A 22805-nucleotide genomic window follows, 5' to 3' on the forward strand; every position below is an offset into this window, starting at 1 on the left:
AAATTTAAGTAATTTAACCTTTGACCTTTAACGAGCCCTCTGTTCATTTACTGAGTTAAAATAAGGCGCTGATATTTTGCATTAATTCATGAGACTTTCGAGTTTATTTAAGCGACAGCAATTGTTAAAGGAATCATAATCATGAAAACCCAATTCCCATGCTTATTTTGCATCTACCACACAAATTTTGAATGATTGCAACAGTTGTACCTTTCGTTGCTACATATAACTTCGTAAACATAATGATGCTGGTAGATTTTACATAACGATGTTCGTTAATGTTTTAATGTTATGATATGCTTGTTGTGATTTGCGCCATAGCCCATATAAACGGCTTTGAGCAAATTTCATAATAAATTGAATTGTTCCTAAAACTCGGTTTATTTGCAAAGCCTAATACATAACTTGAGTTACACCTTCCTCAAAAATTGAAGTTTTTTTTTAGCGCAACAAAATTCTACTTTTTAAAAAGTGAAATCTTTAACTCTAGAGTATTGTATAAAAATCGAATGTTAGTAAAATAAACGTAACAGAACACAAGTAAAAGTTACAGCCTGCGAGTTTGCACGACTCTCCACTGTGTGCACCGCAAACCATCAAACGTTAGCTCTTTAACGTAGCGTACAAACTCGTAATCTTGAAATTCCGGTTTATGAAGTCGGTAATTAAATATACATTAATCAAATCTAGCTTCATTTTTTAGGCTCGTAAAAGAATTTGATTTGCTTAGCCAAAAACGAGCACATATTTAATAAAATTACAAAGTAATCAACCGATTACGAAAAGCGTGAGTTGAGCTGCAGGTTTAAGAATGCATCAAGTAAAACTCGAAGAGGCCGAGTACGAGTGGGATCAAACAATAGCCGATGTTGATATTGTCATCCATGTACCCAAAGGGACAAGAGCGAAATCCCTCCAGGTAGATATGTCAAATCACGATCTCAAAATTCAAATCAACGTCCCAGAACGAAAAGTCCTTCTCAGTGGTCCACTCGAAAAACAGATCAATTTAGATGAAAGCACCTGGACTGTCGAAGAACAAGAAAGGCTTGTTATCCATCTCGAGAAATCCAATAAAATGGAATGGTGGTCGTGTGTTATAAAAGGGCATCCCTCAATCGATATAGGCTCAATTGAGCCCGAAAATTCAAAATTATCTGATCTAGATGAAGAAACAAGAGCTACAGTTGAAAAAATGATGTTGGAGCAAAGCCAAAAGCGTACCGATGAACAAAAACGAAAAGATGTACTGCAAAATTTCATGAAACAACATCCTGAACTAGATTTTTCAAATGTTAGAGACCAGATTTGAATAGTTTCATGATTTTATATATGTATAATTACAATTGTTACAAAACTTTCTAAGCTCTATTGATAAAAATGTAGAAATTTCTGGTATTTGTAAAACTGATAGTACAAAGAAGGTATAAACAGCAAATCGGCATTCTTTTAAACTAGAAATAAATCGAGAAAGTCTTGGATAAAGAGCGAGTTAGTATAATAATATTAATAAATGGGTCATTAGCTAGCCAGCAATAACTTATGCATGATTATATACAACGACATGATGGGTGCATTGACAACAAAAACAAACCTAACTTCGGAACGGATTTTTAGACTCCGTCGAAATTGAATTTCTCGCTAAATCAGTTGGTTCAGCCAATTCCCTCGTTGAAAAGGGGTTTTTAGATGCGGTGTACGGTGTAGACATCGGCCTTTCAGGAACATCCAACTTTTGTCCAATATTAACTGGGGAAGCCGAATGGCCATGCGTGAACCCATTAGGAGAATGTTGAATAAATCCAGGAGACCCTTCAGGATACATAATGTGAGCAGGGGACGGTAGCGGACCCCTTGAGTCTTCCATGGCAGGAATCATAACAGGATACTGCTGATTCAATACAGGAATATTTGGCTGTAACGGTATGGTAGTCGGTTGTTGCTGCTCAAACTGCATTCCTTGATAAGAGGGTTGCCTTAAAAAGTTTTGAAAAGGATTGGTTGTTGAAGGATTTACAGGATTATTTTGAGCATACATGTTAACTTGGGAAATATTCAAAGCAGTGTTTGGAGAAGCTCCAGTTTGTTGCATCCCATTCATTGTATATTGTATGTTTGCCATCTGATTTCCAGCCATCTGGGACAAGAGTTGAACTTGCTGTAATTGAGGGGGGATTGGTTGTGGGTGATAAGTTGGTGAAGAGCTGTTGTAAAAAGGGTTGAGAGAGTCATTCGGGTGACTCGGAATAGGCTGCACTATATTAGTACTTTCAGATTTTTTATCTAATGAAGGTGAAGCACTCGTTCCTTCAGCGCTCAAATTGTTTCGCTCCCTAAGCATTTCATCGACGAATGAAGAAGCAACGCCTAAAGAAAGAGAGAGATCGCCAACCTTGTCTTCAAGCTCGTTTTCCGATTCATAATTTGGTACTTCTTCTTCCTCCTCTTCCTCTTCTCCTTCCATCTCTTCTTCTTTTATTTCTTCTTCTTGTGTTTCTATACGGCTAGTGGTTCTCTGGGTTTCCGGTAAACTTTTTACAGCTTCCTCTTCAGAAGACGAAGCTTCTTGTTGAACAGTGTTTTCTTTCTGTATAGTTGAAGAACTTTCATTTTGCTTTTTGGGGATGCTTTTCTTCTTTCTCAAAGTTGGCTTTCTATTTAGAATAGCGGTTTCTTCAACAGGCGATCCTGACTTATTCTGAAGATACTGTTTACGATTTTCTTCAAAATCCGGATCATTGAGGTATTCTTCCAAAGATGCAGTTAAGCTTATAGGTGCATGTTTAATATTTGGAACAGGAAACTTTGTAACAAATTCTAAAGATCGTGCCGTACTCAGATAATTGATGATATCCTCAGTTTGATTAACGAATGTTTTGTAAATGCGTAGAGATTGAGCTGCATCATGATGACCCATTTCAAAATAATGTTCCAAAACATTAATAACGCCTATGTTAACCGCTTTAAAAAGGACAAGTAAATCTCCTACTAGTAGACGAAAAGCAGTGATGGCAATATCATTGTCAATCTCCTCAGCAACAAACTGACATTTGATCAATCTCCTCAACTGAGCTTGTATTCCCTCTACATTCCTTAAAAGACCATTTTCAAGTTTCATTTCACGAATTTTTTTTTTGGGAGCATCACCCACTTGAGCATAATCTACTCCGAGACGGCCATATTGTTTCGCTCGTTCACTTAGAAATCTGCTATAGTTGTAAATGTTTTTTCCTTGTGCCAATAATGATGAGGCCTTGAGTACTTCTAAAATTCTTGGTCTTTGCGATAAGGCAACTATAGTTGTATTCGGAGCCCCTTCTTTGAGCATGACATGGAAAACGATGAGAGTTTTAAAGACGATAGTCCATGATTGTTCTTTTAGTCGTTCACACAGTGCTTGAATTACATTTTCCAAAGTCTCTGGATCTTCTGTTGTAGCTTCCAAAATTATCTCAACATGCTTATATTTTGGTGCAGCGAGTTTAACCTTTGTAGCCTCTTTTAAAAATGTTGTTAATATGGAGATAAAAAAGAATTAACTTACTTTTAACAGCCCGTTCATAAGTCAATAACCACTTTGATGGAGACATTATTGGTTTATGGGGTGTAGGTGAGCAGTTCTATCAAGAACCACAGCGAATGTAACTCAATTCCAAAAACAAGTAAAATTTAAACGCAAAAAATCGGTATTTGGGATATAATTAACAATTACACCGTTTCAATTTATAACCAGGGAGCGGGTTAACGAGAACAAGTACAAGAGTAGGGCGCAGCTTGATTGTATTAACGAGATCCATAGAACTTAATGATGAATTTTGCTATATACAAGTATTAAATTTGCTGATGTAATTTATATTTAAAGTAATGATAATAGTAGGATTTGGAAATTTATATACCTTTTACGAAAGACAATAATGTATCAAAATCTTATTATAGAAAAAGATTCACCCATGTATTAATCAGAAAAGTCATTAAAAAAAATTTGCAGATCAAAAAGGAATTTAAACTGTAAAACTAGGGACATAATCACGAAAAAAATCATTAAAAGTAGCAAACGACTGAAGAAAAAAAAATTTGAAAGATTGGAATTCAACTTCCTAGCATAACAAACTTAAACACCTCTCTTGTACACAGACGGTAAAATCAGCTTTTTACCCTGAGACCAAAGGCTCAACTTTTTCTTTTTGGCAACTATTTCTAAAGCTAAAAGACATTCTTTTTTAGTTGGACAAAATACACCATCACTGCCCTCATAAACCACAGCCAAACCTTTACGAATCATCTGGGGACCAATGTCTTTCTTCCAAAAGAAATGGGGAATTGGATAATACTGGACTCCTGCAACAAGTCTAGCGTAGCGGTCAATTTTTAGGGGAATGATCCTAACGCTTTTATGATAAAGTTTATTATGCAAGAACTCTTTGGCTTCTAAGGCATAAGGTTGCTCCTGTTTACCAAAATGCGCAGATTCTGGGGCATCAATTCCTGCGAGACGCACAGAAATGGTTTCATTCGATAAATCAGATCTACTGCATGGCACTTTTCTTAACCAGTGCCATCCTAACAAACGACCTCCCGGAGTATGATAAAAACGAAAGTTGTCACCGTCACCTACTCTAGTTACATATCCGAACATAGTTTTGTATTTCCGATTTTCGACTGTCGAGTTGTTAAGATAATTCTTGGGAATAGTACTAGCATTAGATATTCTACGAAACCGTCTTAGAAAAAAGAAACCACCAATTGAGGTAGTAATGAGACCAGTTCCGATTATGGCTTTTTCCTTGTATTGAGACTCTTGCATGATTGTATGTTATCACTTTTCACAACTTTATTTCCTCAATCTGTATCGCATTTGCATCCAAATGCTAGGATTTTGAAAATTAGAGATAATTCTTCAAAAAACCTTACCTAGAAAGATGGAATGAATTGTGGAAGGTATAACACATAAAAAAACTATTCCGTTTTAAAAGCATCCAAAGAAGTTTAGTATCATGAAAGAAATTCAACTAGTGTAGTTCAAATTTGGGTGGGAGCGGTTTTCGAAAAGGACAGAGAAGTAATTTACGTTATTAAAAATTAAATTCAAGCAATTAGTTTATTTACTAATTAAGATAGCACTAAGTGATAATAAAGTTAATTTGTGAATAATTCGACGCTTGTAAATTAAACCAATTTGTCATTTTAATCGAAATGCCTAAGATTATACAGCAAGGCAAAAAATTCCTTATTGTAAGAAATCAGCTTTTTTCAGCTAAGTCATTTAATATCAAATATTTTAACTAAGTCCGTCAGCTTTGTAAACAGTATCAAACATGCAAATTGGATTTGCGTTTCTCAGTACTCGCTAGGTTTATTTTCTTATCTCCATTGAGTTTGTAATTAGGAGAATTTACTAACCTCGACAATAAAAGCTAAACTAATCTAAATTGAAATTTTTTTTAATTCTGAAAAGTATTATTTCAAATGAGGACAAAAATTTGTTATTTCCGAACTACACTACTTCGGTTCTTAATCATTACAAAATCGAGTATTCATAAATTTTGCTTAACGTTGTAAATATATCCTGCAGATCTGTAAACACATCTATAAAATAATAACAATATATATATATATTATAGGTATGGTTGATTTACTCTTGGTAGTATCTAAATTTTCACAACATCGATTTCTGTATCGTTTTCGTTTGTTTCATCATAAATTTTAGAAGTCGCAGATCCCTTATAAGTTAATTTAACAAATGTAACCAACACAAATACTAATTTCATTCATCTCCCTGGTCCAAACGATTTAAGTAAAAATTAATCAATCGGTTCATTCTGTAGCACACATTTGCTAGTAAAATGTGCATTGTTTTCTTTTAATCATTTTAAATGTTTATCGAATAGTGAGCTTTAAGATAATGAATACATCATTTGCAACTCTTCTGTTGCTGAACATGTTTCGGTTCAACTCACCAAACTTCATTATCCAATGTGTAGATTAAATAATTTACAAGCAATTATTATTTATAAAATAAAATATTACATTTATTTTAAAGAGATAAAATAGTTATTTATGTAAAACTCCTAAAATTTGCTTTCTTAGATTTTGTACAGGGTTAGGGTTTGAGGTTGCAAAAAGTTATATAAACACCTGGTTGCACACACATTTCAGCATAATCCGTCAAAGCACTTTGCAAAAGCTAACGTATCTGTTTCTTGCCTTTTACCAGAAACAGCCGTTTGTAAGGTGTGCTAATTTGACTGTATAGTTTTTGTAATCTTTTTCTTGAAACATTTATTTGTTTCGGGGGATTTTCACCAACATTAGGACAAAGTTCTAAGGTAGGTAAAAATTTTTCGATAACAAGTGTTTTGTGTTTATAATTCGTTGTGTAAAGTAATCTACTCTCCTTTTGGAATGAGACGTATTCAATAATGAACTTGCGTCTATATAGTATATTGAGCATTGTAACAAATCCTAACATGCTTCAAGTGTTGCCGTCCGTTTTGATCTTAGCATGTTTGGTAATGACGATGGATGTTATAAGGCCCGGGTGGTTGATTTCCAAATATTATATGTTGAAAATGTGTAATGTTACAGCGAGAAGAGGATTTTGTGACCTACAATGTCATATGAGTCTAGGTCCAACTTTACGAAGGTGATAATTGTACCGAACGATTGGGTTATATGTACCATCTTCACTATTCCGTTCCCAAGTTTGTAGGATAAAAAGCAATGTTGCAACTATTTTAACTATATCAACTTGATGTATTATCAATTTTAACAGCTTGAAACATTTTTTAAAAATGCATTTCTAGTTCAAAAAGAAATAGTTTTAGATCAATTTACAAAAAAGTATAATAATAATAAACAAAATAAAAATTTAATAATTATTAAAAATCTTAATCCATTGCTTTAATTAAAAATAATTTTTGGAATATTTTACTAAAGTACCAGTAGTCTGTATCTGAACTTTTAATATTTATTCCTTTTGTTTACTCATTGAAAACTTTTTTTTTCTTTTTTATTTTAAAGTAAAAAAGACTGACTAGAGTCATGGTTCCACCATTGAAACAATTGAACAGTGTTAGTATTTTTTGTAAAATGGCTTATAATTGTTTTTGCTATACATTACTGACTTTGCAATGTTTAACTGCAATTTAACATTTATCTCGGAGCTATTATTATATTTATAAGCTAGCGCAAAAAATTTAAAAGGTTAGTTTGGTTACGAATTATCAATAAATTGAATATATTTGTTTGCGCATTTTTGTTGCTTCAGAGATATTTGCTTTGCAATTTTCTTAGTAAATTGCACTACAATAAAAATTATATCGAATGAATTTCTTTACAATGAAGAGCAAATCGATGCTCAACGTTTAGCGCATTTTCAACAATGGTCAATCACTATAATTAATTCATTGGTGCTGGCGTATACATCCTCCACCTTCTTACCATCCCTCCACATCTCTCGTTAGCTATTCAAGCAGGTAGTTCATTTCGCCTGCGTAGAAAGAGTCATTTAATCGTCAGTTCATTAACGATTTTGGCTTTTTAGTTCATAAAACTCTAAGAGAAATTCGTTTTTGATTCATTTCCCCTGAAACTTCGATTTAGAAACATTAGGCTTTACCTGTACTTGCTTCTCCACGATCCAATTTGTTTAATATGATTTCGAGATGCATAAAAAGGTGTTATAGATCAGGATATATGATTTTTCCTCCAAACCGTCTGCAATCAACGATACGAAGTAAAGAGGAGATTAATTCGTCGCGTCACAAATTTAATATTGCAGATACCTCCGTCCGAAAACAATATAATGAGGAACTTGTCTTTACGAAAGATGCCAAGGAAAACGCAGAAGCTAAAAAGGTCTCAAGTAAAGTAAAGAAAGATAGGAAAAATCATTCTGCCGCCATGGAAGGAGTAAACATTAACGTTCCCGGAATATATCGGGATGTATATCCTTTACCCAACGAAGACGTTGAAATGCATGAAGCTAAAAAGAAAGAGAATATTTGTAAAAAGGAAAATTTGTCTAAAACAGTTCTGGTCCGTCAACTAGCCGAAATATACTTTGCAAATAGCAATAAATATGTCGTCGATGAAAACGGTCTTGATGATCTCATTCAGCAAGCTTTCAAAAATCCAAATGATGTTTTCCAACCGCTTCCTTCCAAAAGAGATGGTGATAATATGAGACTGTTTATAGAAACTGAAGAAGAAGCTGATATGACTAGCATTAAGCAACATGCAATTGAGGTAGTCCTCCAAGATTTTCAAGAAGAACAGCCTTTAGAAGATAAAAGGGATACAATTGAATGATATCTTACACACAAAAGCTAACCTCAAAAATTTTTATTTAATTAATTAAAACTGTATGCATCAAGAAACCCAATTTTGGGTTTCCGCAAAAAGGAAATGTCAATATCTAATAATTCTTCTATGGTTCATTCAATAAACAACTATCAAATAAGTCATTCTTTGATAAAGATAACTTCGGACTTTGACTCTGCAAGCGAATTCAATCATAACGCATTTTTCTCTACATTTTTCATGCTCTCCTTGGTGGCTACTTTCATTGGGAAGTCTATCTCTTCAACGGGTATATTGATGACGGGTTCGAGATTTTGTTTCTGTTCGCCATGCGCACCCTCTGAAAGATCAATTTTTTCGATACGAACAAATGATGTACGTCTAAAAAACTTCCATGCCACAAAGCTGATAATTAATATGGGTGCAGCCATATATGCCTGAAAAAAATCCACTGGATTTGGTTTTTTTCCAATTGGGAATACCGCGACATAAAATTGGGCAATTAAAGCCAATATTGTCATGGCCACACCATAAATAGATCCATATACTCCAAAAATGCTACGGTAAGGAAGATCTTCTAGTTTCCTATTTTGTATTTTCCACGCTCTTCTAAATTGAATATGGGCGAGGCAAATACTTCCCCATATAAATGTTGTTGACAAACCACATATTGATAACAACCAACCAAAGAGTGCGCCGCCAACTCCAGCTTCAGTGAAGTATGCTATAGAACCAAATAAAAGCGTTACGGCAATTGCATAAATTGGATGACCTCGTTTGTTAGTTTTATTAAAAATCTTAGGTGCATAGCCGTTCTTTGCTAAAGCAAACAAGGCACGTGACGCCGCATAGGAAGCTGAATTTCCTACGGATAATGTGGAAAGCAGAATTACTACGTTCATGATGCTCGGAAGTGCCCTTATATTTGCCAGTTGAATGGCAATAACGAATGGTGAAATTAGCACATTTGAGTTATCGCTCGTGCGTAGCCCAGGTAGGTCAGACGGAACCACCAAAGTAAGCATGAAAAGAGCAACAATATAGAACAAGAAAATACGCCAAAATATTTGTTTGACTGCTGCGGGAACTGTTTTTTGAGGATTCTTTGCTTCTGATGCGGCAAGACCAACTAGTTCGGTTCCTGACAGGGAGAAAATAGCTATAACAGAAACAGCGCATAACCCTTTGAATCCATTGTTAAAAACCAACGGTTGTTTCCAATATGACACTCCGATTACTCCTCGATCATCAGTTGGTACTCCACCTGCTGCAATTATTATGCTTAGAATTACAAAACCGATGACTGAAATGACTTTCATGATACTCAAAAAAAATTCCACCTCACCATACCCCTCGGTTCCCCAAATGTTAATCGCGATAATAATTACGTAAAAAACTGAAATCCAAATCGAAACCGGACCAGATGCATTCCAAAAATTAATAATCAACGGGGCAACTGTAAGTTCTAATGGAACGGTCACGGCAAAAGATAACCAATACTGTATACCAACAGCAAACCCCCATGCCGGGTCGATGAATTTCGAAAAGTATGTATAAAATGAACCGGAAACGGGATAAATTGCGGAGAGTTCTGCCAACGCGCTGGTTGTAAATAAAACATAAGTTCCTATCACTGCGAAGGCTATAAGAATACTAGCAGGACCACCATCGGCCAGTGCATTACCCGAACCAACAAACAGACCAGTGCCAACGCATCCTCCTATGGCAATCATTTGCATATGCCGGGGCTTCAGCTTTCTTTGGAGATCTTGAGTGTCTTCTGGCTGCAGAGGAACGCCAAACTCGACATCCTCTTGTTTAGGGGTAGGCAATGTGTTTAGGGATTTACCATCACAAGTTATTGTACTGCTTTCTATTTGAGATAACATTGCATTTTCCAATTTGGAATCTATGTCTTCGTAAAATTTGGAGAGCATAACTGCTTTGTGAATGTGAAACGTGTTTGATGATTACCACTTGCTTGTCGGCTTGTAGAATAGTAATCTAAAGTTTTAAAAGAGGAAAGACGTCAAAAAGGGATTACCAAGATATTGGAAATAATAATGATAATAATTTATATCCAGGCGAATGTTATTAAATAAAGGTACTGCAAAAGGACTATTAGAAGCGAAAAAAGAGTGCTGGTTATTGAAGCTGAGCCGTGATGGATTTGCAAAGAACACTTATTGTTTGTAAAACCAAGTTTGGTGCAGTGAAAACAGAATATAGTTTTGGGAATAAACTAAACACTTTGTTTGTAAGGCCGGCATTTTGGGGCATGGTTCGTTCTTTTGTAGGAAAATGCCAGGCATTCTCTCAATATGATGGAATTGAGGATATGGTATGTAAATACAGATTTGACATCAATAAATCCTGTTGTTCAGTCATCTTGACTTATATTAAGGGACTGTTTGTGGGGTAGAATGACTGTGTGATTTCGTCAAAGTATAGTTGAAATGTGGAGAAGCTTAATGGAGATGGTTCAATCACTTGAGAGATGCATAAATAAGAGTCTAAGCCGTAATTTAAAATTAGTAAGTAAGAGAAGGAACAAGGTCGGAAATTCGTTTATCTGTGAGCTTATTTCTGTATCAAAGCATAGTAATCAGAAGGTCATCTGAAAAAGGGGAGGGGGGTTATTAAAAAATTTAATCATATTGGAACTAAAAGAATAAAGAGAAGAGACATTGAAGTGAGAGACGAAGTGAATCGTAAAGAGCGATCTCAGTTTCCAGTCATGGATTTGTTTGTTTACAACAACTCCAATTATTTTGTATGCCTCTCATGATACAATAAAAGTGTTTTTAACTGGAATGAGAAAATATTAAAAATAATTATTATATCAATTTTTTTTGTTACACAGTCCACATTCACCGTACAACAAAACAAATCCCCCAACGACTATTGCTTTTTCTCTTTTCATATATACCTGTGTACCCCCATCACCCATCGCCTTTTGCAATGGAGGATGTGGAGCTGTGTGTATTTGGCAATAACGAATACTACCCTTGTAAACGGTATATTCATTAATATAATCCATCGCATCAGTATTTGGATTTGTAGTTTCGTAATACCGTCATTAACTAGCTAGTTACTATGTGCTCCCTAGTCTATAATAACAATTCTTGACATCGTAAGCATTTTGATTAATTGATTGTCTTGTAGCTAGTTTCCTTCACATTTTGACATAGAGAGCGCGAAGGGCTCCGTTAAATGAGTTCCCAACAAAATGAATCAAAGGCAGTGCGAGTTTTCGTGGGGTTTATTGGAATCTGTCAATTAAAAATAAAATAAAATAATAGAATAACAACAGGAAGGAAAAAAGCTAGCATGTCATTTGTTAAGTGTGAGATTGGTAGTAAATTGGAGAACTGCTTATAAACAGTCTTTCCGGTTCGCTAGTAATGGTGTCCAAAGGGAGTGTAAATTAAAAGGGTGGATAAGTCTCATCTCAGCATGGAACCTAAATAAATTATTGTTTAGCAGGCAGAATTGTTATGAGGGAAGAAGTGGAGGGAAAACAATTTTCAAATGGCATCGCGATATAATTAGAGTAAATTGTGGCACAACGAATAGAGTGTGATGCGATTCACCAACCGTGGTGTTAACCATTAAAGCCCCTGTTTTTCAAGAAAACTACCTCTTTTACTTCAACATGTACTGCCTGTGTGCCTTTGTATCTGTCATATCTACTCAACGACTATTAGTATTACTCAGAGCTATTTACTTCTTCCTTTTTTCTCCAACGTAGATTGAATTTCAATAAAATCGAATTACGAAAGTGAACGTGCTGCAAGAGTTTACTCTACACCTCGTTATGTAACAAGCATTCAAGATAAGCCACAGAGCCCCTTACACTGACTCCACACACGATGCTGGTCGATAAACCCCAGACTAATCGAATCTTAAAATTTACCACAAAAGTGACATGCTACCCATCCCTTAGTAGTCACTGTAATTATTGCTACACCAATAATGAACCAAATTTGTGGGTCCTTTCGACCATTCCTGCTTTGTTGAGTCCAAGTCGATGAATTAGCGTTTTACAAGATTACGAAAGCCATGCGGTAACGTTTGCTAAACCGAGAATCCTGAATACATATATTGGTGAATTTCTTCCATCTTAATTTAAAACGTGGGTGTTTGCTTACAAACGTTGGGAGTAGTATAAAGATCAAAAGATTGCGTTGCGAAGTAGTGTGTTAAGTACCTACTTCATTTATATACACATCGAGAAAGCTCTTGTAAAAAGGTTTTCCCTATAAGAAAAAGTCTTGCTGGAATTGTTTGTGTGTTTTTGTTGTATATAGCTTCACTACCATACCATCATACTGCTATACAAACCTGTCCTCAATTTACTTACCACTGTATTCTAAAGTACTCTGTAATTAATAGTATAGGGGTTAAGGTTTCTCGTTATGGATATCGAAAAGTCTGACAAGTGGACGTATGTGAAGGAGCGCAAAGTTGGTGAAGGAACGTATGCCGTCGTGTTCCTGGGTCGCCAAAAAGAAACTAATCGGCGTGTGGCTATTAAAAAGATTAAAGTGGGCCAGTTCAAAGATGGTATCGATATAAGTGCTTTACGAGAGATCAAATTTCTTCGGGAGTCAAGGCACGACAATGTCATCGAGTTAGTTGATGTATTCTCCACAAAGTCCAACCTCAACATCATCTTGGAATTCCTGGACAGTGATTTGGAAATGCTGATCAAAGACAAATTCATCGTTTTTCAACCTGCCCACATCAAATCGTGGATGGTCATGTTGTTACGCGGTTTGCATCACATTCATTCTCGCTTCATCCTTCATCGAGATTTGAAGCCTAATAACCTTTTAATTTCGAGTGACGGTGTCCTAAAATTGGCTGATTTTGGCCTTTCTCGTGATTTTGGCACCCCAAGCCACATGAGTCATCAGGTCATTACACGATGGTACAGGCCTCCAGAGCTATTTATGGGTTGTCGAAGCTATGGCACCGGTGTTGATATGTGGAGTGTAGGCTGCATTTTTGCAGAGTTGATGCTTAGGACCCCGTATTTGCCAGGCGAATCTGATCTGGATCAGCTTAACGTAATTTTCCGCGCTCTTGGAACTCCTGAACCAGAGGTCATTAAAAGCATGCAACAGCTTCCCAACTACGTTGAGATGAAACACATTCCTCCTCCTAACGGTGGTATGGAGGCTCTTTTTTCGGCAGCTGGCCATGAAGAAATTGATTTACTCAAGATGATGTTGGATTACAATCCATATCGTCGTCCCACTGCTCAACAAGCCCTTGAGCATCATTATTTTTCTGCCCTTCCTAAACCCACACATCCTTCTCTTCTCCCACGCAAAGGGGGTGAGGAAGGAATCAAGCACGTCTCTAGTGACCTGCAGCGACAAAACAACTTTCCAATGCGTGCAAATATTAAATTTGTTTAATGATTGATCGTGTGCTAGTATGCACCTTTAACTATATACCATTCTTTTCTCATTCATGTTTCCCTACAGAAAAATTGGAATGATGTGACTGTATGCGGATTTTTCTGTTTAGATAATTGTCATTCTATTTTTTAGACGTTTACTCTACTCGCTGATAATTTCGATATCAACGTTATACGAAAATATCTTCTACTTAGCTTCATTTCCTTGCGGTACTCTTTGAGGTATTATCGCCCATTGCTTAAGAGTTAATGGAAATTGATTGCTTTTTCTAACCATATTTCAGAATTATGGACACTCTTATTTTCATCTGATAATACAATACTCATTCCAACGTTTAATGATTTATGTAAACATGCAATCCATGTTTTTAACATATTTGGTAGTAAAGCTAGAATTATGATGTATTTATAAGATCGTTAAATCTCTTATATATAAGTTTTATACAATATGAATTAATCAATAGACTAGCGAAAGCCTTCTTGTAAATCGTACTCCAGCTTTTCTGGAAAACTGGTACGTCCAAAAACTCATTAAATTATTAACGTGGTACGTTACGGTTTCTAATTTAATTATTAAACGAGCGAGTACTTTGACAGTTAAATAGGCTACTGTGGTGCACTCGGCATCGATATTCTATACAAAGCAGTCACATCTTTTGACACTTGGCCAAAATTTTGGATATTGAATACTGCATCCACCAAAAATGGTTCGAGGTCCTAAAAAGCATTTGAAGCGTGTTGCTGCCCCTCACCACTGGCTTTTGGACAAGCTCTCCGGAACTTACGCTCCAAAGCCTTCTCCAGGTCCTCATAAGGCCCGTGAGTGCCTTCCTTTGATTGTTTTCTTGCGTAACCGTCTTAAATATGCTTTGAACGGACGTGAGGTTAAGGCTATCCTTATGCAACGTCTCATTAAGGTAGATGGAAAGGTTCGTACCGACTCTACTTTCCCTACCGGCTTTATGGATGTGATCTCCGTTGAAAAGACTGGTGAGCACTTCCGCCTTGTCTATGACATTAAGGGCCGTTTCACTGTCCACCGTATTACTGCTGAAGAGGCTAAATACAAGCTTTGCAAGGTCAAGCGTGTTCAATTAGGTGCTAAGGGTGTTCCTTTTCTCGTCACCCATGATGGACGTACTATTCGTTATCCCGATCCATTGATCAAGGTCAACGACACCATAAAACTTAACTTGGAAACCAACAAGATCGAGTCGTTCATTAAATTTGATACTTCCGCTCAAGTTATGGTTACCGGTGGTCGTAACATGGGACGTGTTGGTACCATTGTCCATCGTGAGCACCATCTTGGTTCCTTTGAAATCATTCATGTTAAGGATGCTTTGGACCGTGAGTTTGCTACTCGTCTTTCCAACGTTTTTGTCATTGGCGAGACTGGCAAGAGTTGGATTTCTTTGCCCAAGGGTAAGGGTGTCAAGCTCAGCATTACCGAAGAGCGTGACCGCAGACGTGCTCTCAAGGGACTTGCCTAAATATTATTTTTTCAAAAAGCAAATGCACATTTTGTTATAATATGATGGATGCGTTTTCGTAATTTTGTGTTGATTTTAAGACATGTAACTTTAAACTCATTTTAGATATGTCGCGTGCATAAGTAATAGTAGCATTAATAATTCTTGTAAATCGTTGTGTTGTGTGACCTGTCTTTTTAAAAATTCAATGATGATCTTCGATAATACTTTCGAATTCACCAGTTGGAGAGGTTTGTTAGCTAAAGAATGTGAATAATTTCTTAGTTGGATATGCGTGTTGGTAAAATACTCTAGTTTTCTTATTTGTTACTAAATTTCAAGTCAAACGTAATACAACAAAACAATTTCCTACGAGCGAAAGCGAGGTTAAATTTTTTTCTAGTAGAATTATATTTTTGAAAAAACTAACTGAGAAGAGTCACATTGTTGGCAGGTAAACATCAACAACCAAAAAGGCTACGTGAATAGTGAGCGCTTGGCCGCAAGTTTTATGGTTACTTAAACTCGTATCCTTATTTAGAATAATGACGAAATTGGACGTCTACCATAATACAGAGAGATACGCAATTTTCATAGACTTTAAGCATTGAAGCTGTAGTTGAATATCTTTGATTAAGCCGCTCTGCTGTAACAATTTGGAATTATTGACTTAATGTCTAGCGCTAAAAGAAGACTATACAGTTTAATTCGTAAGAAATTACATTACTTTATAGTTGCTAACTGCAGAAAATGCGACCGAGCCGTACGCTTTTGAACCAGATCTAGCGGTTAATTTGGATATCGCTGATTTGATTAATCAAACTGGCGGAAATTTGTAGGAAATTCACTTATAATATTGATTATACTAACGTGTTTATTATTTTATAGGCCTCGAGAAGCTGCCTTTGCCATTGTTCGTAAGGTCAATGATCGCAATCCAACAGTTGCCTATCTGGCTTTAAATGTATGTTCTGTTTTAATTTTTCACAACTTTGTTTTTCACTTAGAAGTTACTTCGCATTATTTGATATGGTACTGCTTTTATAACTTGTTTATTTTCTGAACGAAACAATCTTAAGTGCTGAACCTTCAGAATTCCAATCTGGTTATTGTGATTTGTATAAAATAGATTTTTGTTAAATTTATTATAAATTTTGCTGAGCCCTTTTTTTTTCACGTTTTTTTCAAATGCCTTTTGTGCTAACATTTTCTAGCTTCTTGATATTTGCGTCAAAAATTGTGGATATGCCTTTCGTTTACAAATTGCTTCTAAAGAATTCTTAAACGAATTAGTAAGAAGATTTCCAGAGCGCCCACCTTCTCGCTTGAACAAAATCCAAGTCATGATTCTTTCTTTAATTGAGGAATGGCGGAAAACCATTTGTCGTGTTGATCGTTATAAAGAAGACCTCGGTTTTATTAGGGATATGCACCGACTTTTATCTTACAAAGGTTTGTATTCAGTTAACTTGAAATCTCGATTATAATTTCCGAGTTAACCACTTTAGGCTATACATTTCCTGAAATCGATAAAGAGAATCTTGCTGTTTTAAGTCAAAAATCTGTTCTAAAAACAGCAGAAGAACTTGAAAAGGAAGACAGAGAAGCTATGTCTGCTAAACTACAGGAACTAATTCGTCGCGGTACTCCGGCAGATTTGGCTGAAGCCAACAAACTTATGAAAGTTATGGCTGGTTACGACACTGAGCAAAAGCAAAAATATAAGGAACATGTTCTCGTAGATTTAGAAAAAGTCAAAAGAAAAGCAGCTCTGTTTGGTGAAATGTTGAATGAAGTTTCTGAATCCGATAAACTAGCCAGTGGTGATTTGTACGATGAGCTGGCCTATTCCTTGAAGGCTGCTCAGCGTAAGGTTGATAAGATATTAGAAGAAATGAGTCCGGAAGATGACTCTTACGTGACTGTTAGCGATTTGAAATCGTTAATCGCATCTTTACTGACCCAATATGACCACTTACTGGAAGGCGATTTTTCATCAGCTCGTACCGTTGCTGCCGATAACAATTCGCTTCTTCAAGCTACTACTGAATCGGCAAAGAGTAATTCCAAAACCTCGGCTAATGCATCTAATACTCAAAGTGCCATGGATTTACTTATCGATTTAGACATAGGATCTGATGCTCAATCTCCTTCTTTACCAGCCTCATCTTCTCAAATGCCTACTTCTTCTTTTAATATGGAAAGTCTTTCGCAAAGTCTTTTGGGTACTGTCGAAGCGCCTGCCGAAGTTGGTGCCATCTCGCTTACTGAATCTTTCAATTCCCCCGTGTCTAATTCATCGCCCAATGTTCCCATTAACAATTTTACTTCTACTTGCGCATTTGAAAACTCTCACTTAAATTTTCAGATAACCCCTAAAAGTAAAACTAGAGATCAAGTAGTTTTACTGGCTACTTACACTAATTTAAGTCCCTATGATACTGTCGAGAATTTACAATCGTTTATTGCAGTTCCCAAGGTATGTTTATTTTTTTTACTGGATATGCTCTAACCTTCAATAGAAATATAATCTTGTACTTCAACCCCAATCTGGAACTAATCTTTCACCTCTCCAGAAAGACGGTATTTACCAGGAAATGATTGTGACTAAGTTACTGGATGTCACAGAACTACCTGTACGGTTTAAACTGACTTACAAGGTAAATGGTAGGTCCCAAGAATACACTGGTCAATCTTCAATTAGGCTACTCTAAAGTTTATCTTTATTATCACTAAGTATATCATTTACACTATCTAAGTAATTTCCTTATACCACTTAACAATTTCGTCGACTATGAAATACATTATGTAACGTAACAGAAGAGAAGCAAATTTTAAGTAACTAAGAATTGCACATTATTTTCCCCAATTTTTTAGTAAGCCTCATTTAAAAGTTGAGCTCTAATCCCACTGAATTCCAACCCATTCTACTGCATAACCAACTCTATCTTTGTTGATCGGAGGATTGCAATCCATCGAACATGTAGCGACCAGTATAGTAGACCATTCTGCTATTTCGTCATTGAGAATGGATATCGCATGTGGCATAAGCTGCATTTCGAATAAACGAGGCGATTTGCAAAGAGGGCACAGCGGCACCGGGCTTTTTCCAAAATTAGTAACAGACTTCAGTTGCTGACCGAGCTTATCTCTACCAGATGCAAGCAGTGGTGTACCACCTCGTTCATAACGTAGACATTGAGTTGGGTTATGGGATATCTTTTCGCTGAATAGTCTAAACGTTTTTTCATACACACTAGGGGATTTCTCATAACTTTCTTTCTCCCAAGCTTCACTGCTGTCATTCAAGTATGGGGTGTAATTTTTAAAAGTACTAAAATCATCTTTTTTAGAGTTCACTTTATTCTGTGGTACATACTCTAAATCCAATCCCAAAAACATCCCCTGAAATGCTTCAGTAACGGGATAGGTGTAAGTCTCGGTGACTGGTGGATGTACAGACATACCAGAGGTTGTTAAAGCTATATGTTTTGTTTTAGTTTTTGCCTGGGTTTTCTGCTGATCGGTAATGCTTTGTTGAGCTTTAGCAGCAAAAGAGGGTTTGCTGAAGACATTGCTACTCGGTTTACTGGGGTTGACATCCGTGGATAGAGAAAATGGATTGTTTGCGGATGTAGCATCTGAAAAGGGATTCAGTCCTCTACTAGATTCAGAAGTAATCGCAAACGGGTTCACTTTTTTTTCCTTCGGTGAAGATTTTTTTTCTTCAAGGTGAGATATAGCTTTTGGTGATTTGACAGCCTCAATGTCACTTTTTAGGGGAAGCCTCACTCCTCTGACACAAACTATTGAATTTGGAACACGTCGACACGAAGGATTATGACAACCCCAGACATACAAAGCTCGTTCTTTGAGATTATCACCTTCCAACGGAGCATAGCATTGAAGAAGCAACCGACATAAATTTTTGCAATTTCCACATTTAATTATATTGGGATTCAGTGAACATCCGTCAAAAAATACTGGAAACCCTCCTAGAAATGTGGAGTATTCATCTGGCTTATCTTCTTGGGAAATAGGGACGTCTGGAAAACCTAACCAAGCCTGAGTCTGAACCCATTTTTGAGACATGGTTTGAGTGTTCAATTGCAAAGAGACCACAATGTGTAACCAGTAATCAATACAGGTATGTACATAATTTTAGACGACATAAAATTCATCAAATTTCGTTAAAATGCGTTAAAATTTATTTGTGAATCTATGCATGTTCAACTTTATAAACGTAATGAAAGCAAACTACCGGATTTGAAGAAAGCAAATGCTTGTTTTAAGCACTTTTTCCAAAATAAACATCAACAACATGCTTTGGAACGTTGAATCCAAGTAAGGAAAGTGCCCACATTATAAAAAACATTGGTATGGGAAGAAGAAGGGCGTGAGTATTTTTTAAGAAAGGAAGAACTATCATTATGTTAGTGAAATTTCTAGTAATCATCATTATAGACATCGTCATAAAAAGAGCTAAACGATGATAGAAAAACAAAATTGGCCTACTTTGATATCCAATAAATGTTAAATATGAGTAATAACATAGAGCAACTAAATAAAGCGTATTTCCCATGAATAATGAAATGCTAGAAAAAGTTAATATAGGAAGAAAAACGAAGCTAAGTTAATATAAGAAAAACAACTCACAAATTATCTCGTGTAATGACTGGTAACAAAAACAACTGAATCACATAAAGAAGAACAAAAGAAGGAAAAAAAGAATTACAGTGTACATCGAAGCAGTAATTCCATTCCAGCTGATAATCTGTCGAACTTAAAATGGTATCATTACTTTTCATTAAAAATCGTTTCGCAATAAAGTAATACATAGTAGCCATAATCACACCGACAGCTCCAAAGTCTACAAATAACATGAAAGTAATCGTCGTAACATATCCTTTCGGAGTGTTCATGTAAAACAAAGCCCACAACAAAGCACTAATTACTATCATACATGAAAAAAGAACGATAAACGAAAAATCCTCTCGACCATATCTGTTGATGTTTTCTATAAATTGTGTTAGTTAAGCCTCATTCAATTCAACGAATTGACAAATCCAAGTTGCATGCATACGTTTCTACAACGCGTTAGTAAATAAAGAGTAATATTTTTGATATCTTAATTATAATTTCTTTCACATTTACATACCCGTAGGGTAATGGACCGATAAACTCGACGTGGAGCGCGAAACAAGTTTGCCATATCCCACCATGCCCGTTCAAAATCCTTTAAAAGAAGGTTAAAAAATTTCTTTATAATAAATATTTAAACAATACCATTTGAGAAAGCTTCAACAAGCGGAATCCATTACGAAATGACCTACTCATGATAAACTGTATTGAATGTATGGTGAACGAGAACTTTGTTTACTCCTTCTAATAGCGTGCGATAATAACGTAAGAAACAGCGTTAAAACATCATTCACGTTAAAGTTTTATAACACTATTGTGGAACTAAAGCAGTTTGTTAAAATGAAATAGTCATTAGATGCGTAATATTTTTAAAGTACTTTAACGAACCTAAATGCTGCGTTAAGCATTGAATTGCGATTTATCATAGAACTGTTAAGAAAAGTAAGTAACAAATTTGCCTATAATATTATTCTCGGCTACCTTTAAAACTTTGATAATATAATAAACATCAAAGAGCTCATAATTAAACTGAAGGACTATATTCAATTGAATCTATTCATTAATATAATTAATAAAATTGAATCTAATTTTGAACATAAAAATAGTGTAATTCAACAGATTAGTCGAATAAATAAAGTGAATAATGATACAGCTAAAGTTACGTAGTGCAGCATCACCATATTGCTGGAAACTCACAGTTTTCAATTGAATTAAAATAATCGTTTATGACTACATAACTAACATAAATGTTGCTATAATGAATGCAATTCCTTCTAGTACAATATTTAATAAACGACTGAAGTGCCACTAACTTTCCTCCTAAAAACAGTATATCTCATCGATGATAATTATAAATAAAGAAATTACCCTGATTAAACTACTTTGTTAAAAAATAATAAACAAGAATGACGATGGGACTGCAAATACTTGATTTTAATGTTTTTTCTAGCCAATCGTACAAAAATTGTCGTAAAGAATACATATTTACATTCAAAAATATCACATAGCTTATTCATCCAGTTAGTAGAAATAAACCACCATAAAGGTCTTGTTACTTTTATTTTGGAAAGTTTTTAGCTGAAATCATGCGATGCCCTCGCAAGGTCGTAGACTGACTTTACGATAAAGGGGTAAACATACACGCACGAAAGATTGAGATGAGCTAGTACTTATAAAGTAAATAACGAACAAAAAGTCTACCATTGTTTAGTTAATATTGGGAAAATGTGGATGCTGTATATTTTTAAGACTTTTTTGCTGTTAATACAACGTTCAAGATACCAAGAGTATGTATTCCACCCATTGTAATGGCACCCTAAAAAGATTGAATTCTTCGAGGCAGTTAAAAATTCAACATTGGATTCTTTGGTGATAATTCACACTCTTCAATGAATACCATTTAAAAATGACAAACCATTCCGATGAACTCAAATTTAAAATATTAATTGAATAAGAGTTAATCGATCAAATGAAAAACTCAGCATACCATGCAATAGAGGGATGAAAAGAGCTTAAGAATAAGTAGAACCTAAAGAATCAAATGAATGCAATTACTCGTTAAAACCTTCATCAATTTCTTGAGCGGACCTTGAAGAGCGATGCTTCGGGGTCTTTTCTGCTGCTTCTGTAATTTTAATGTTGAAGTTATTAGTTTCAAGCTGCTTGCGGTAATTACACCCTTCCCAAGAGACGATGCTCATTCCAAAATAAGTTCCGAACCCCCAATTAGCAGCTCTAGAAATAGGTGCTTGAATATTGTTAGCATGTGTCGGCAAGAATTTAAACCGCTTATTAAACAACGGATTGAAATCACCGTTTTAAAAAGTTGGTCCGAAAATTAAAAGACATGCGATTTTTTTTGACGGACATCAATTAACCAGCATAATGTTTTTTTTCGTACCTCGAAGAAACAAATGGATGCAACCAACACCTAGACCACAGACGACACTGGTGATTAATGATTCCTTAAAACAAGGATGGTGTACCATGTGAGCAAAATCACTCATCTTCAATGACTACAAGTAGTATTAGCATTCCTTGCATTTACAACAAACTAGTCCTTTTTAAGCTATAAATTCTACCTTGAAAGCGTCAATAATCCCAGGTTTTTCGGGTTCATTTGGTGTACTCATAGTTACTGATTCGTTTAAGCTTTTTCAGTTAATGGTGGAATAGAGGTAAATATAAGGTATCAAACTGATTGAATTAAGCACTACTAAGTTTTTTTACTATGGCGGGGTCTTTAATCCTGTACTTCAGCAATCAGACAATATTTTTTTCTTTGAATTAATATAAACTTTTCCATTTATGATAGTATATTTCGCCAAAATAACCAAGCTTTGACAATTTATATCACTGAAAGCAGAAACCGCGTCACCATGCTTCTCTAAAAGAAAACTGCTTTTTTTTTTTTTTTTTTTTTCTTTAAATTCAATCCTTAAAGGAAGCAATATCGATTTGAA

At 35.5% G+C, this 22805-nt stretch overlaps 11 protein-coding genes, 12 long non-coding RNA genes and 1 other non-coding gene across 24 annotated transcripts; 13 read left to right on the forward strand and 11 right to left on the reverse strand.

Moving 5' to 3' along the window:
- The first annotated feature begins 56 nt into the window (after positions 1-56).
- Positions 57-382, forward strand: SPOM_SPNCRNA.6021. The gene has a single exon (NR_195371.1). It is a non-coding gene; the product is annotated as a non-coding RNA (long non-coding RNA).
- A 300-nt stretch (positions 383-682) lies between these two features.
- Positions 683-1371, forward strand: nud3 (nuclear movement protein nudc). Its single transcript, NM_001022264.3, has one exon. It carries the CDS (start codon positions 812-814, stop codon positions 1310-1312), a length of 501 nt encoding a protein of 166 aa, NP_596344.1. The 5' UTR covers positions 683-811; the 3' UTR covers positions 1313-1371.
- SPOM_SPNCRNA.6022 lies at positions 757-1313 on the reverse strand. The gene has a single exon (NR_195372.1). It is a non-coding gene; the product is annotated as a non-coding RNA (long non-coding RNA).
- A 4-nt stretch (positions 1372-1375) lies between the features above and the next one.
- yap18 (ENTH/VHS domain protein) lies at positions 1376-3743 on the reverse strand. The gene is made up of 2 exons (NM_001022265.3): positions 3545-3743; positions 1376-3498 (listed from the first exon to the last, which is right to left on the reverse strand). The coding sequence occupies exons 1-2, from the start codon at positions 3588-3590 to the stop codon at positions 1595-1597; spliced, it is 1950 nt and encodes a 649-aa protein (NP_596345.1). The 5' UTR covers positions 3591-3743; the 3' UTR covers positions 1376-1594.
- A 95-nt stretch (positions 3744-3838) lies between these two features.
- Positions 3839-5121, forward strand: SPOM_SPNCRNA.1589. The gene has a single exon (NR_150481.1). It is a non-coding gene; the product is annotated as a non-coding RNA (long non-coding RNA).
- lcl3 (mitochondrial nuclease Lcl3, implicated in DNA repair) lies at positions 3936-5044 on the reverse strand. The gene has a single exon (NM_001022266.3). It carries the CDS (start codon positions 4802-4804, stop codon positions 4112-4114), a length of 693 nt encoding a protein of 230 aa, NP_596346.1. The 5' UTR covers positions 4805-5044; the 3' UTR covers positions 3936-4111.
- Positions 5122-5623: 502 nt separating the features above from the next.
- Positions 5624-5842, reverse strand: SPOM_SPNCRNA.6023. The gene has a single exon (NR_195373.1). It is a non-coding gene; the product is annotated as a non-coding RNA (long non-coding RNA).
- Positions 5843-6072: 230 nt separating this feature from the next.
- Positions 6073-6688, reverse strand: SPOM_SPNCRNA.6024. Its single transcript, NR_195374.1, has one exon. It is a non-coding gene; the product is annotated as a non-coding RNA (long non-coding RNA).
- Positions 6158-6277, forward strand: snu5. The gene has a single exon (NR_197164.1). It is a non-coding gene; the product is annotated as a small nuclear RNA U5 (small nuclear RNA).
- Positions 6689-7392: 704 nt separating the features above from the next.
- SPOM_SPNCRNA.6025 lies at positions 7393-7895 on the reverse strand. Its single transcript, NR_195375.1, has one exon. It is a non-coding gene; the product is annotated as a non-coding RNA (long non-coding RNA).
- mrps26 lies at positions 7450-11119 on the forward strand. Its single transcript, NM_001022267.3, has one exon. The coding sequence runs from the start codon at positions 7654-7656 to the stop codon at positions 8308-8310; it is 657 nt and encodes a 218-aa protein (NP_596347.1). The 5' UTR covers positions 7450-7653; the 3' UTR covers positions 8311-11119.
- Positions 8329-12026, reverse strand: meu22 (amino-acid permease). The gene has a single exon (NM_001022268.3). It carries the CDS (start codon positions 10236-10238, stop codon positions 8514-8516), a length of 1725 nt encoding a protein of 574 aa, NP_596348.1. The 5' UTR covers positions 10239-12026; the 3' UTR covers positions 8329-8513.
- On the forward strand, positions 11103-11811 carry SPOM_SPNCRNA.417. The gene has a single exon (NR_150810.1). It is a non-coding gene; the product is annotated as a non-coding RNA (long non-coding RNA).
- A 265-nt stretch (positions 12027-12291) lies between the features above and the next one.
- mcs6 (transcription factor TFIIH associated cyclin-dependent protein kinase Mcs6) lies at positions 12292-13859 on the forward strand. The gene has a single exon (NM_001022269.3). It carries the CDS (start codon positions 12720-12722, stop codon positions 13725-13727), a length of 1008 nt encoding a protein of 335 aa, NP_596349.1. The 5' UTR covers positions 12292-12719; the 3' UTR covers positions 13728-13859.
- Positions 13860-14420: 561 nt separating this feature from the next.
- Positions 14421-15321, forward strand: rps401 (40S ribosomal protein eS4). The gene has a single exon (NM_001022270.3). The coding sequence runs from the start codon at positions 14434-14436 to the stop codon at positions 15220-15222; it is 789 nt and encodes a 262-aa protein (NP_596350.1). The 5' UTR covers positions 14421-14433; the 3' UTR covers positions 15223-15321.
- A 511-nt stretch (positions 15322-15832) lies between these two features.
- On the forward strand, positions 15833-18023 carry gga22 (adaptin). The gene is made up of 6 exons (NM_001022271.3): positions 15833-15911; positions 15949-16036; positions 16090-16165; positions 16416-16653; positions 16710-17680; positions 17724-18023. Exons 1-6 carry the CDS (start codon positions 15875-15877, stop codon positions 17913-17915), a joined length of 1602 nt encoding a protein of 533 aa, NP_596351.1. The 5' UTR covers positions 15833-15874; the 3' UTR covers positions 17916-18023.
- On the reverse strand, positions 16510-16844 carry SPOM_SPNCRNA.6026. The gene has a single exon (NR_195376.1). It is a non-coding gene; the product is annotated as a non-coding RNA (long non-coding RNA).
- Positions 18024-18102: 79 nt separating the features above from the next.
- Positions 18103-19323, reverse strand: tsr401 (20S rRNA accumulation protein 4; the record flags this gene model as incomplete). The annotated part of the gene is made up of 1 exon (NM_001022272.2): positions 18103-19323. Exon 1 carries the CDS (start codon positions 19291-19293, stop codon positions 18103-18105), a length of 1191 nt encoding a protein of 396 aa, NP_596352.1. The 5' UTR covers positions 19294-19323.
- On the forward strand, positions 18547-19323 carry SPOM_SPNCRNA.6027. Its single transcript, NR_195377.1, has one exon. It is a non-coding gene; the product is annotated as a non-coding RNA (long non-coding RNA).
- A 117-nt stretch (positions 19324-19440) lies between these two features.
- On the forward strand, positions 19441-19822 carry SPOM_SPNCRNA.6028. Its single transcript, NR_195378.1, has one exon. It is a non-coding gene; the product is annotated as a non-coding RNA (long non-coding RNA).
- mug16 (UNC-50 family protein, implicated in vesicle-mediated transport) lies at positions 19490-20559 on the reverse strand (the record flags this gene model as incomplete). The annotated part of the gene is made up of 6 exons (NM_001022273.3): positions 20488-20559; positions 20360-20437; positions 20285-20288; positions 19858-20218; positions 19717-19796; positions 19490-19623 (listed from the first exon to the last, which is right to left on the reverse strand). Exons 1-6 carry the CDS (start codon positions 20536-20538, stop codon positions 19490-19492), a joined length of 708 nt encoding a protein of 235 aa, NP_596353.1. The 5' UTR covers positions 20539-20559.
- Positions 19842-20129, forward strand: SPOM_SPNCRNA.6029. Its single transcript, NR_195379.1, has one exon. It is a non-coding gene; the product is annotated as a non-coding RNA (long non-coding RNA).
- A 739-nt stretch (positions 20560-21298) lies between the features above and the next one.
- Positions 21299-22522, reverse strand: cox20 (respiratory chain complex IV assembly protein Cox20). The gene is made up of 3 exons (NM_001355808.2): positions 22425-22522; positions 22244-22358; positions 21299-22090 (listed from the first exon to the last, which is right to left on the reverse strand). The coding sequence occupies exons 1-3, from the start codon at positions 22473-22475 to the stop codon at positions 21894-21896; spliced, it is 363 nt and encodes a 120-aa protein (NP_001343168.1). The 5' UTR covers positions 22476-22522; the 3' UTR covers positions 21299-21893.
- SPOM_SPNCRNA.6030 lies at positions 22028-22723 on the forward strand. The gene has a single exon (NR_195380.1). It is a non-coding gene; the product is annotated as a non-coding RNA (long non-coding RNA).
- The last annotated feature ends 82 nt before the right edge of the window (positions 22724-22805 follow it).

The sequence above is a fragment of the Schizosaccharomyces pombe genome (genome assembly GCF_000002945.2).
Source record: "Schizosaccharomyces pombe strain 972h- genome assembly, chromosome: II".
Taxonomy (NCBI): domain Eukaryota; kingdom Fungi; phylum Ascomycota; class Schizosaccharomycetes; order Schizosaccharomycetales; family Schizosaccharomycetaceae; genus Schizosaccharomyces; species Schizosaccharomyces pombe.